This window comes from Eublepharis macularius, chromosome 2, assembly GCF_028583425.1.
Source record: "Eublepharis macularius isolate TG4126 chromosome 2, MPM_Emac_v1.0, whole genome shotgun sequence".
NCBI lineage: Eukaryota > Metazoa > Chordata > Lepidosauria > Squamata > Eublepharidae > Eublepharis > Eublepharis macularius.
In genome coordinates, this window is record NC_072791.1 from 52890010 (window position 1) to 52903288 (window position 13279).

The 13279-nt window shown below is 39.0% G+C and overlaps 1 protein-coding gene across 1 annotated transcript in view; it reads left to right on the forward strand.

The window, feature by feature from the left end:
- HEATR5A (HEAT repeat containing 5A) overlaps window positions 1-13279 on the forward strand; it is an 81982-nt gene that overhangs the window by 61796 nt on the left and 6907 nt on the right. Inside the window, exons 25-31 of the mRNA XM_054971822.1 lie at window positions 815-883; window positions 1467-1646; window positions 4404-4635; window positions 5448-5696; window positions 6643-6770; window positions 9948-10095; window positions 12593-12865. Of these exons, the coding sequence (XP_054827797.1) occupies window positions 815-883; window positions 1467-1646; window positions 4404-4635; window positions 5448-5696; window positions 6643-6770; window positions 9948-10095; window positions 12593-12865 (1279 nt within the window). The remainder of the gene's footprint in view (window positions 1-814; window positions 884-1466; window positions 1647-4403; window positions 4636-5447; window positions 5697-6642; window positions 6771-9947; window positions 10096-12592; window positions 12866-13279) is intronic.

The following is a 13279-nucleotide window of genomic DNA, read 5'->3' on the forward strand; positions in this document are numbered from 1 at the left end:
TCCTGCCAATCCAATCCAATCCAATCCAAAACACATCCCTTAATCCCTACTTCTATGGATAAGTCTAATAAGATTAGGTAGAAGAATCACCTTTATCTACAATTAGATGGAAATAAACCATTAGGTATCTTCGTGCCATTGCCTGGCTTGAAACCAGACTGAAAGGGGTCTGGGGCAGATGATTTATCCAGGAAAGCCCGGAGTTTCTCTGCAACATCTTTTTCTATCATTTTATCCTGGAAGGGCAAGTTATATGCCAGGGGTTGGTTGGTTGGTTGGTTGGTTTATAGGACTTACACCTTGTCTGCCTTCAGCAGAGCCATGAAGATGGCTTACAGTTTAAAAACATTCATTAAAAATCATATCTTAAAAACCTTTAAAGCCAACAAAAACACATAATTAAAAGATTTAAAACCAGAGCTAAAATACATACAAAAACATAAAAACAGCTATTAAAACTTTAGGCAGAAAGGAAAGATTACTGAGAGGACACAAACGAAACAAAGATGCACTGGTGGAAGATGGCAATAGAAACAGACAGACGAGTCTCCTTGGGGAGAGACTGGCTGCATTATTCTTTTCTAGAGGTGGTTTTATTTAAGCAGCAAAAAATGTAATTTGTTATTACTTGATGCATGATATCTAACCTTTCATCTCTCAAGGCCATGATATTGGTAGATTGTAGATATTTGTAAAGGTTCTAAGAAGAGTTACTCCAGTCTAAGCCCATTGAAATCAATGAGCTTAGACTGGAGTAACTCTTCTTAGGATTGCACTGTTAATCATTTTATAAATGCTCCTTTTTTCTCTTCAGGTTGGTGCTGCACTAAGACCAGCTTTTGCCCCAGAAACTCCTCCTGATGTAACAGCAAAAGCATGTCAGGCAAGTTTTCAAATCCTTCATAGTCTTGAGCAATCCAGAGTAAAAGTTGGTAGAATATACAGAGATTTTATTTATGTTGCCTATTTGAAACTACCACACTTTCAAGCATTAAACCTGACTATCAGGAATCATCTGGTTACAGAGAAGGAGCTGTCTTTGTGCCCAAGTGTGCTTCCACATTCTGTTGCTTTAAGTATGTGCTCCTATCTATGTACTACCTGTTACTTTAAGTATGATCCTATTGGGTAGTTCTAGGTTGTCTAATGTCAGTCCTAGAATTGCTTATGCTCTGTTTCAGCATTTCTTCAACTCTTACTGGATTTTTGCTAATGTTATGTCTTTGTAAACTTGCATTTATTTACCCTATGACATTGTTTATTGAACTATCCTTGATACTGACTGTGGTAATTTCACATCCACCTTGAGTCTCAATGAGAAAGGCGAAATATAAATGACAGAAATAAATAAATAAAACCTTGCCTTACGGAGTTATAAAATACAAACTATTTTTTGGTCTGTCTGCCTGTCTTGAGAATACTGTTTCCAGCATTTCTAAGGTAACAGTGTTCATGATTGTTTGCAGGTTTGCAGTGCATGGATAGCAAGTGGTGTAGTAAGTGACCTTAATGACCTTCAGAGGGTCCATCAGTTGCTCGTGATGTCCTTGAACAAAATACAGATTGGAAAAGAAGCACAAAATCAACTGTACAATGAAGGGACTTCGACTATGGAAATACTAGCTGTGCTAAAAGCTTGGGCAGAGGTACTTTTTAATGTTTGCTGTAGTGCTGTGGAATTGAATTTGTGACTAACCACAGTAAATCTGAAAAATAGCATCAGCCTTTCTTGGAATTTTGTTAGCTGGGCTATGTATCATGGATTTTAGCCCGATGGCCTCTTCCTTTAGGTTTGGCACAGAACCCTACTGTAGTGCATTAGAATGAGGAGGATTTTTTTTTGTTTTTTGCCAATGCAATTTATAGCAAGGATCTTGGCAGTACTACTGAGTAATTAAGCTTAATTGTATTTGTTTTCTTTTGTATCAGCTGATGTAGAACCCTTTCCCCTATATACTATATGATAACAATTCTTAAACATTGTTTTTCAAATTTGGCCCCTAGAGACTTTTTAAGGGGCAAATTTATTTCCACAATGCACAATTGGAAGATGCCTCATGATTTTTTAATCCTTTATTTATCAATTTAACAGTAACAGATATAACAATAAAATCAGTCATATTAGAGCACAATGATATTGTTAGTATTGCTACATATCTCTTTAGTTGTCCGTTGTATTATAATGTTCTTTCTGTTTTCAGTTAAGCCTTGTGGATTGATGGTTTTAATTGAGTTTTCAAGAACATGAGTAGAATGAATTCAGTTGTCTAGAGTTATAAGATTAAGAGTGACTGATAAGATTGATTAGTTGGTTGTACATCATTTTTGGTGATGTATTCAAAGAAGGGGGGGCCATTTTTGGTAAATCCTGTAGTTCTGGGAAATAGATAAGCTTGTTGAATACCATCTGTGATTTTTTTCCAATAATGTAATGATCCCAAACATTTGAATACCAGTTTTTCAGTGTGGGAGCTTTTGGTGATTTCCATCTTAAGGCTATTGCTCTTTTGGCTGCCACTAAGAAAGTTATTAGGTCTCGTCTGATTTTTAGAATTTTAGTATTTTGCCATCGGTTTAGGAAGATTAGTTCACGTCTCAATGGATTTGTATATCCAGTTATATATTCTATATGTTCAAGAATATCTCTCCAGAAGTTTTTACATTTCCACCAGCAGTGGGCGTATATGCCTCTCTCTCCACACTTTTCCTGCATAGGGGAGATTTTGCTGAAGATATTACTGCCATCTTTTTGGAGGTACAATACCAGTGCATTATTAATTTATAAGACTGTAATTTAGTGTTGATCATTGGGGAATTTAAGAGACTTGAGGGCCAGATTGCTTCCCATTGATCCTTTGATATAGGAATTCCACCGCCTTGTTGCCATTTTGTTTGGCAGCTTAAGGGTTTGGTTTTATTGGTATTTATAGTATTCTATATAATTTTGAGATTAAGTTTTTACAAGTATGTTTTGATTTGGTTAGTAGTTCTAATTCTGTTTCAGTCTCTTCCAGTATTTCCGCTATCTTTATCTGCGTGGTCATGTGTTTAAGTTGCAGGTAGTAATACCATGGGATTTTCCATTGGACTTTCCTTTCCAGCTCTGTCTTTTCTAGGATTCCATTTTTTGTGGCAATGTCTATCAATCATGTTGTCTTGTGTTGCCTCCAGATTTTACTCATACCAGGGGGAACCGTTCTTGAGCCAAGAATGAGGCATTCATGGATATCTTAGGTGTTAGCTGGTTTCTGAATGGAGTTTAAAAATATATTTAGATCCATCGTCGAAGGACGGGAGTTAGGTTTGCTCCAGATCAGCTTTTGGATGGATAGAGGATGATGAAGAGATTGTAAGATTTTTTTATCCAGTCTATTTTGTCACCAACTTGTAACATTAGTATGATATTAGCTAGAAGTGTTGCTTTAAAGTAGATATCTATATCTGGATAATTAAGCCCCATGATTTGATGTAAACTTGGGCTAGTAAAAACATGTTATTGCAGTGGTTTTAGCAGATCTCAGTATTTACACCTGATGTAAAAATGAATTTACAGTTTTTTACATGTAGGTAAGTAGAGCACGCTAAGGCATGATTTGTACTACAGAGGTTTGTGGTTGGAGGGTAGTGATTTGAGGTTAAAGAACTACCTCCTAGCTCTTCAGCACCTTTCCTTTCTGAGTGATAACTGGTCTTACTGTTACCTTGCCTTATCCTCTCTGACACTGTCTGCTTTTCTTGCTCTTTTACCTCCCAATTGCTGGCAAAAACTGCCTCAGTCTGGGCAAAATTACACGCTACTTTTAGTTCCGTGATTTAAAAAAAAATACAGAACAGCCACTGATCTGCTGTTTGTAGAAGATCCACACAGAGGGAAAGTGGAGCTTCTTAATCCACTCTGTTTCTTCTGCTGAAAATTGCTTCCTCAAGATGCTTTTGCTTTCAGTAGGGAAGGAGAAATTCTTCAGTAGACAAATGTCATGATGGAAAAGGGGCGAGAAAAAGTTGGATTAATGACATCTTCTGTCTGAGAGCAGTTTAAATTAAATTAGGAAGAGAGAACTGCATAAAGATTAAATTAGGAAGGGAGAACAGCATATACCATAGAGCTCTTTGGAAGAAGGGTAAAATAATGTACTAGAAAAATAAGATTATGACAAGTTTCTGGGCACAGTAAATATAAATCTAACCTCCTAAATAATGAAACTGACCAGTTTCTGGGCACAGTAAATATGAATCTAACCTCCTAAATAATGAAACTGACCAGGACTTGAAGAGGAAGTTCTTTTAAATGTTTTTATACTACAGGGGAGTTGAGTTATAGCTAGTACTTTATTTGATTTTCTCAAATTCTGTTCCAATGACCTAGCAATAAGATTTTTCTTACATTTTTGCTCTTCTAACAGGTTTACATAGTTGCAGTTCAAAGACAGAAAAAACAAAGTGATGTGAAAAGGTCTCCTTTGGTCATAAACACCACAGATGAGAGCGATAGAAATCAAGCATCGTCAGCAGATGAACTGTTAGAGCTAGTCCAAATGGACCTGGGAAATCTGAGCAAACTCTGGCTTGCAGCCCTCCAGGATTCTGCCCTCTTAACTTTGCCTCCAGAATATGCCCCTCAGCTTCCTGCTGAAGGTAGGAAAGCAAACCGATCTATAAAGTTTCTCCAGGAAGCACCTAGCAAGAACACACTGAGTCAGACACCTCCTAGAACCAGACCAGAAACAATGGATTCAAATTAAAGCAAAAGAATTCTCAGCTAAACATTAGGAAGAACTTCCTGACAGTCAGAGCAGTTCCTCAGTGGAACAGGCTTCCTCGGGAGGTAGTGGGTTCTCCTTTGGAGGTTTTTGAGAAGAGGCTAGATAGTCACCTGACAGAAATGATGATTTTGTGACTCAATATGAATGTAGGTAAATTGGGCTAGGGTGGGCATGAAGGGATGAACTTGGTGCTAGGTTCTTGTGGCTTTTTCTTATATGCCCTGAGTAATGACCCCCACATTGGGGTCAGGAAGGAATTTTCATCTAACCTGATTGGCTGGGGATCCTGGAGGTTTTTTGCCTTCCTCTGTGCATAGAGCAGGGGTCACTGGGGGGAGAGTAGGGAGGGAGGTAGCTGTGAATTTCTGTCACTGTGCAGAGGATTGACTAGAGGACTCTTTGGATTTCTTTCAGCTCTTTGTTTCTAGAACCTGAGTACTGCATTTTGAAACTATTATGTAGTACGATGCTAGTTTATGATTTACTTATTTATTTTTGCAGATACTTAAATTGGAACATACTTTTCAGATTACACATTATTGGATTTTGCTTTGAATAGTTGTAACAAATAATTTTTCAGACTCTTAGAGCTTTAACATTAAGCACACATGATTTTAGTAATAAATACAAAGTGGTTTTAGGCTGTTTGGTAAATGCCAGATATTTATGGCTTTCTTCTTGTAGGTGGTGCTTTTTATACTGCCGAGACAATGGAAAATTCGAGACCACACTATCAAAACTCCTGGGCTCCTATTCTCCATGCTACAGCATTGTGGCTTACCAGCACAGGTTTCCTTGTAGGTGATTCTGATGAAGGTTTAACCAATCTCTCGCGGCCTGTCACTCCAACTACTATGTGTCAAGATTCTATGTCAAGGGCTGCTATAAAATCACCTGAGGATGTGAATACTGACAGATTTCATCTTGTTTTAGGTTAGTGCCTGACCTTTTCTTGATTTCAAAGGTAATCTTTGCCAAGTGCCCCTGGAAATTGGTCTTGGCTGTTTTGAATATGTCAAAATGCTGAATATCACATCATACAAGAACTTTTGTTGTACTGGATTATTGCAGAATATTATGATGAAATTATTAGCCCACTGTTGTATCTTTGCCTAGGTTTGTCAATTCACAGTGGCAGCAAGACTGCAAACCCGTATTTTGGAATGTATGGTCTACTGCCGTCACTTTATTTGCATATGTTCCTGTTGTAACTTGGCAGCTGGTATTAATCATACCAGCAAAAAAAGAGCGAGAGAAAAAAAGTCCCGCCCAGGGGAGAGTAATAATAGTTGATAGTCAGAAAGACCAAAGAATCATATATAGAATTAAATCATACACTAACAATACAATGTTCAATGTGTAAGTGACAAGCTTATTTCCTTTAACAGTGTATAATTATAACAATAGTAATAAATATGTTTGCAACTGACTGTCTATCAATTCATAAATATAATCAACAAACAAGAGTCCCACTCTTGAAGTTCTAGGGGTTTAAATGCAAATAATAACCAAGTAAGTCTCTGAGGTTATGTCACTTTAAATGGTTGCGTCTTTTCTTGTCTTTTTAGCTAGAGGTACGGAGAAGATGGAAATGCAACAAGGGGAAGATGGCCTATGGGCATCTTCTTGGGACTTCCATCTTTATATATCTCTATATATGATTCTTTGGTCTTTCTGACTATCAACTATTATTACTCTCCCCTGGGCGGGACTTTTTTCTCTCGCTCTTTTTTTGCTAGTAATTACCGGGGGAAGCCACAGTAGTTACTTGTCTGCGGTATTAATCATACCAGCTGGTAGCTGGTAATAATCATTTAATTCTACCTTTTCCCATAAAATTAGTATTTATAATAATGGCACTTTCTCCTACCTCCTATAGGAATCAGTGTGGAATTCCTTTGTTCTCCTCGGTCAGATGCTGCGATGGAAAACATTACTGCTTGTCTTCACGCACTCCAGGCACTTCTTGATGTCCCTTGGCCAAGGTCCAAGATTGGTAGTGATCAGGTAGCAATCGGATTTGGGGATCTTAAGTATGGTAGCAGTAATAAGTTTGTTAAGGTAATAGCTTTTGTCCAACTGGCCAAGGATGGCACCTCCTCCTCCATTATTCCCATCTTGATGTCTGATTATACAGCCGTAACGTGGAGGTCATTTGAAACTGCTTCTTTGATACAGCTGTCCCAGGTAGGGAGCACTGCTTCACGCACTAGCTTTCTACATAAATTGGTCCAGGAATATTGGGAAAGAGAGTTTCTGCACATAATATCTGCTAGCTACATACAATGCATCTTACTGTGTGGAACACTGTTATGCCCCGGCTGTGATGGTTGTGTCATGAGAAGCAGTCCTTTTGGCTGTGGCACTGATTTATCATTTTATTTGGGGTCCTCAGTTTTATGATACTTTGCATAGCCCTGAGAAGCTTACAATCTAAAATAGAGAGAAAGAAGGGAGATGGAGCCCTGAGAAGCTTACAATCTAAAATAGAGAGAAAGAAGGGAGATGGAGGTGATGTATCCAGTTACATGTATTTGGGCGATTTCTGTGGGAGATAAGAATTACGGCATTTTGCCAAAAGCTTCACTCTGTGCTTAGGAGGCCTTTTGATGTCTGCATTTTGAGCGTGTGGGCCAAACCTGTTCAGCTTCATCAGCAGAGTTTTGCCATATGCTTTCAGACCATTATTGGGAACAATAAATATAATCTGAGGCCTTAGTTTAGAAACACTGTAAGATACTTTTGTTTTCTGGTTTGCCATCCATTTGGGATTTAAAACAAACTACATAAGCTTTGTCTGACTTTATCTGGTGCAAAACCTTCTAACCAGGGATGAGAAACTTTATTGATAGTTGCTGATGTGTTTCTAAGCAGTTGAGCAGTTTTACCCACAGTTAGAAAGCTGTTTAATTTAGATGTGTAATAAAACCAATTTTTTTTTGGTTACAGTTACATTAATTAATCCAGACAATTTTAAAGTCTAATGTTCAAATGAAACCAAAGGTTTTTCTTTTGATACTAATGGATAGACAGCTAGAAAAAAAGTCATGGAACTTTATTTTTATATATGACAATGGCTGCAAGATTATTTTACATCCCAACATGGAAAAGTTCAACATTATCCACAGCAGAGGGATGGTTGATAAAGATAATGGAACTTGCAGAGATTACTAAACTTACTTCTTTGAATGGAGAGAAGACATTACATGCGTTTATTGCTAACTGGAAACCCTTATTGACCTTTTGCATGAAATAGGAAAAAGTGAACTGATGATTTGTGGATCCAGTGATGGGGGCGGAATTGTGTAATAGTAAAAGATAGCCTTCTTTTTTAATTTTGTAAGTGTTAAGCTTGTGGTTTTACTTACGTTTGTCATAGAGAAAATCGAAAATCACTTCTTTATATTTTTCTTTTTTTTTACGTTCTGCGTTGTATTACTATCTTTTCTTTTTAAATTTTTTTTGTTAGTTTTTATCTTCTGGTTCTAAAAATTCTTAATAAAATTTATTTTTTTAAAAAAGATAGCTGTTTAATTTAAAAGTGAAGTGGCATAGCAGATGGTATGCTGGAGACTTGAACTCATTTAGTCATGAATAGGGGTGTGCAGTGCTAGGGTGATTCAGTTTACCTGAATTGGGAAAAAGATTTGGAATCAAGCAATTCAGTTCACTTCGGGTATGATTAGGAAGGATTCAGCCATTATTTTCAATGAGGAACATGCTCCTGGCTTTCCGGGAGACTGGGGGAGCCATTTTATGCCCCCCCCAAAGGTGGTTTCCATCCCACACCATATTTCTACTGTGGGGAAAACTCCCACACAGCAGAAACACATGGATTGTGGCTGCCAGTGGCCGTAGTCACAGTCCTACTCACAATCCACCCCCCAAAAGAAGCAAAGACACCCCCCCCAAATCCTCCATCACCCCCAGAGCTGGCTGGCCAGCCACTCTTCATTCTTCCCTATGACGAGAACTTTTCAGACTTTGCTCCCAGAGGCACTTATGCACAGGGTGGGTGCCACACAGCACAGGCATGCGCCTCTGATGCAAGTTCATCCCTGGGAAAGCAAAACAGAAGCAAAGACACGCACCCCAAAATCCTCCATCACTCCCAGAACTGGCTGGCCAGCCACTCTCCATTATTCCCTATGATGAGAACTTTTTAAATTTCTCTTCCCAGGGGCACTTATGCACAGGGTGGGTGTCACACAGCATCCCAACAACAATTAACTTCAAAACAGTAACAGCAGCCCCCCCCCAACACTGGAAACTGGGACCCTAAAAACAATAACTTTAAAACAGTAACAGCAGCCCCACCAACAACAACTGGAAAATGAAACCCCAACAACAATAATTTTAAAACAGTAACAGCAGCCCGTAGACCCAACAAAGAACCGGTCATCAAAGATGCTTGTTTCCAAGAAGAACACTTCATCAGGGGTCAAATGGTCCTTGATAGCTTGCTATCTCAGTTCACGTTCATCTGCAAAAAGACAAAGACATAAAAGAAAAATACCAAGATAATTTTCTTCTTTATTAAGAAATAGACATACCACTTTGGATGTTATTGTTTCTTACCGTTCCGGTTTCCTCACACCTATGAAGGACTAATTCTGCTGAATGTGATAAGAATAATAATATCTGTACTTATTTACTGCGTACTATTTGGCCGTTTGCCTTTACTTGTCAATGATAACCTATGTACTGTCTGAGAATCTGTTTTTGTACTAAGCTATTTAATTGCACTGTGTCACTTTATATGGTTTATAAACAGAAAAGATTTCTTTATATACAGTATGTGTTTCTTTAAATCCCTTAGCTGTGGGTTTCCACTGCATATTCTGCTTGCTGTTACTAGGGGTGCTTCTCTTGTTTTCGTTGCATGTGCAAACAGGCAGCAAAGTGCTCCCGGTTGACCCAAAGCAACTCGAAGCGACCTGAATCACTTCGGGTTGCTCGGCTTCAGTATTTCTGAAACGGGGCCAGCATGTTGGCCCCGATTTGGGAATACCGAATCTACCCGTATCAGGCTCAATTTGGGTATTTAAACTGAACCCGAATCCCAAGGCACGCATCCCTAGTCATGAATCAAAATAATGTGACTTAACTTCACAAAGATACTGTGAGGTTGAAATGGAACATAAGTGTTAGTGGAAAAAGCCTTGCCCGTATCTCTTTCAATAGGAACTGAGTGTTGAGCTGCTGAATGTTTTGCATCGACTTACACTGACCAGAGAGTCCCCTGACATTCAACTTGCTGCTCTAGAAGTTGTTCGGCAGATTCTTTTTGCAGCTCAGGAACATATCAAGGAAAAACGGAGAAGTGCAGAAGGTATAGTTTACCATGATAATAATTTCCAATTAACTATGAAAGTGGCTTATTGTATGGGGAGAGAAATGTTTTCATTGCCATTTGCATAGTATTAATACAATTTTGAATCTGTACTCCATATTAATTTCCATATTCCTCCTGCTGTATTAGAGTGTAACTTTTCTCTGGGGGAAGTGATGGGGGGCATTGTGGTGATGGTAAGTAAGCCATCTCTCTTTTTCCTGGTATAGAGTGCCATCAAGTCGTAGTGACATAGGGTGACGCCTGGTGGGATTTTCATAGCAAGAGACTAACAGAGGTGGTTTGCCATTGCCTGCCTCGACAGCCCTGGTCTTTGTTGGCAGTCTTCCATCCAGTTACTAACCAAAGCAGATACTGCTTATCTTCCAAGATCTGACAAGATCAGGCTTGTCTGGGCTATCCAGGTCACGGCAGTTATTATGTATAGTATGTATTTTCTAGAATGAATCAGATTGTTTAAATCAAAGGCATGTTTATGTTGCAGATCAGAATGGTTTAACTTCTGCTTCTGCCCTCCCAAGAACTTTAGAAACTCTAATTTTGTAAAGGAGCTAGGGCTGTCTAACAGGGAACTTTGGTGTAGTGGTTAAGAGCACGGGACTCTAATCTGGAGAGCCGGGTTTGATTCCCCACTCCTCCACTTGAAGCCAGCTGGGTGACCTTGGGCGAGTCACAGTTCTCTGGAGCTCTCTCAGCCCCACCCACCTCACGGGGTGATTGTTGTGGGGTAATAATAGCATACTTTGTAAACCGCTCTGAGTGGGCATTAAGTTGTCCTGTTGTTGTTGTTGTTGTTGTTGTATATTCACATTTACAATTGCCAGGATTTCTTGGGAGATAGCATAACCATTAAACTTATCTAAAAGCACTCTGGGTTTTTACTGTACATATAGCTAGAGTGAATCGGGGATTGTGTAATACATACATCCACAAGTGTACACACATATACATAATATTAATTATATGGTACTCATAAATGAATTAGAAAATAGCTTCATGGTATATGTGACAGGTGTTGTGCAAAAAGATCCTTTTTTAGATCTTTTACTTTTAGTTTATGGGAAGTAAACAAGTTAAATTACTTTCTGCAATTGTATGCCTTATAACAGATACATAAGCAAAATGCCTAAGGTACATATTAGTAAATTAATCCCTTACCTCCAACTCTTATCAAACCAAAGGAGCTTTTTTTAAAAAACCAATTCTTAGCTTTCATGCTGAGCAGACCAACTGGGTGCATTATTATAAATATTTATTTAGAAAAACGATATTATTAAATCTATGTGTATTTCATATAGGTAGCTTGCAAAGTCTACCTAAAACACACACACACACACACACGCCAAGTCTTGGATCCAGCAATATATTTCCATGAACAGAAAGGGAGGTCTCATTAGAGACTTCCAACTCCTACCTCATTGTGTTCTGGGGGGGGGGGGGGGATTGCCTATCTCTCAGCAGCAGCTGAGGGGGGACATTTTAGATTGCAAAGGGAGTGGGGAGGTGGGGAAATTGCACTCCACAGATGGAAATTCCTTTTGCCCATAGAAATCACCACTGCATTTATGCCCAAGCTTTAATCCTAATGGTTGCAGAGTGTGGAATACTGTGTATATGCTTTGTGAGGGCAGCCAAGGGCTAATGTTACAATTTTTCTTCAGAGTCACATGCAAAGATTTCTTCACTGAACATATGTGGTCAGTTTTGATGGTACTGGATCATTCATTCAGTGGTGGTGGTAACAACATCTGTGCTTATATATTGCTCTTCTAAATATGTTATGCTCCACTCAGAGTAGCAAACAAAGTTAGTGTTGGTTGTTGTGGGTTTTCCAGGCTGTATAGCCGTGGTCTTGGCATTGTAGTTCCTGAGGTTTCGCCAGCAGCTGTGGCTGGCATCTTCAGAGGTGTAGCACCAAAAGACAGAGATCTCTCAGTGTCACAGAGATCTCTGTCTTTTGGTGCTACACCTCTGAAGATGCCAGCCACAGCTGCTGGCGAAACGTCAGGAACTACAATGCCAAGACCACGGCAATACAGCCCGGAAAACCCACAACAACCATCGTTCTCCGGCCGTGAAAGCCTTCAACAATACAAAGTTAGTGTTGTTATTATCCAAACAACACAGCTAAGGAGCATGGGCAAAAAGGAGTGACTTACCCAAGGCCACCTACTGTGTTCATGGCAGTTGTGGGGTTCGAACGCGCAGCTTAACCATTTTTGATGCAGCAATCCCATGTGCCCAATTGGAGATGTTTGTTTCCTACCCAGCACACTGTCCTGCATTTCATGCAGTAGGGGATCTGCAGACAGAAACTTGTTTCTATATATGGATCATTATTGTTGGATTGGTGATTATATTTTGTTTTATTATACAGAAATACAGCCAGCTGTTGTTTACAAAGCTTTGAGGAATAAACTTTGATCAACTAAAGGACAGCTGATTGCTATATTCTTGTCCTTCCTTTCCTTTTTAGTTGATGATGGGGCTGAAGAAAAGGAAACATTGCCAGAGTTTGGAGAAGGCAAAGACACAGGAGGATTGATTCCTGGAAAGTCCTTAGTTTTTGCAACACTCGAGATGTGTGTATGCATTCTTGTTAGGCAGTTGCCTCAACTTAACCCTAAGATAACAGGTAGTCCTGGAATTACAGCTGGAAATCCTCAGTTGTTATCAGAAAATGGAAGTAGACTGGTATCAGCAGCATTAGCTATCCTGTCTGATGTTCCTGCAGTCTGCTCACCAGAAGGTAGTATCCAGTCCCTACATAAATGTTTGTGTGTGGTGTATTTTAACAGGGGAACTGAAGAGCCAGTGTTGGGGAGATAAATGGCTTTTGCTATTATATTTCTAGAATATATTGAGGCAAGATTTTCTGTATTGTCTTTGGTTTTTAAAATTAATATACTAAACCAACGGGGAAAAAGCTGATTCTAACCATATACCAACAGCCAGTGTATTTTTAAAAACTAATCACATTAGTGATCTGTTTGTATAAGTTATTCACTAGAACTGCAAACTTGTGTAAGATTGCACAACTTGTACTAGCGTTGTGAGCAGGTTTCATGTGTGTGTACATATGCGTATGTGCAGGTTGGCTGCCAGTATTTTGTTGAATTCTCTATTAGTTGAAATAGTTCTTGTTCATTTGTTTATCCCCCCT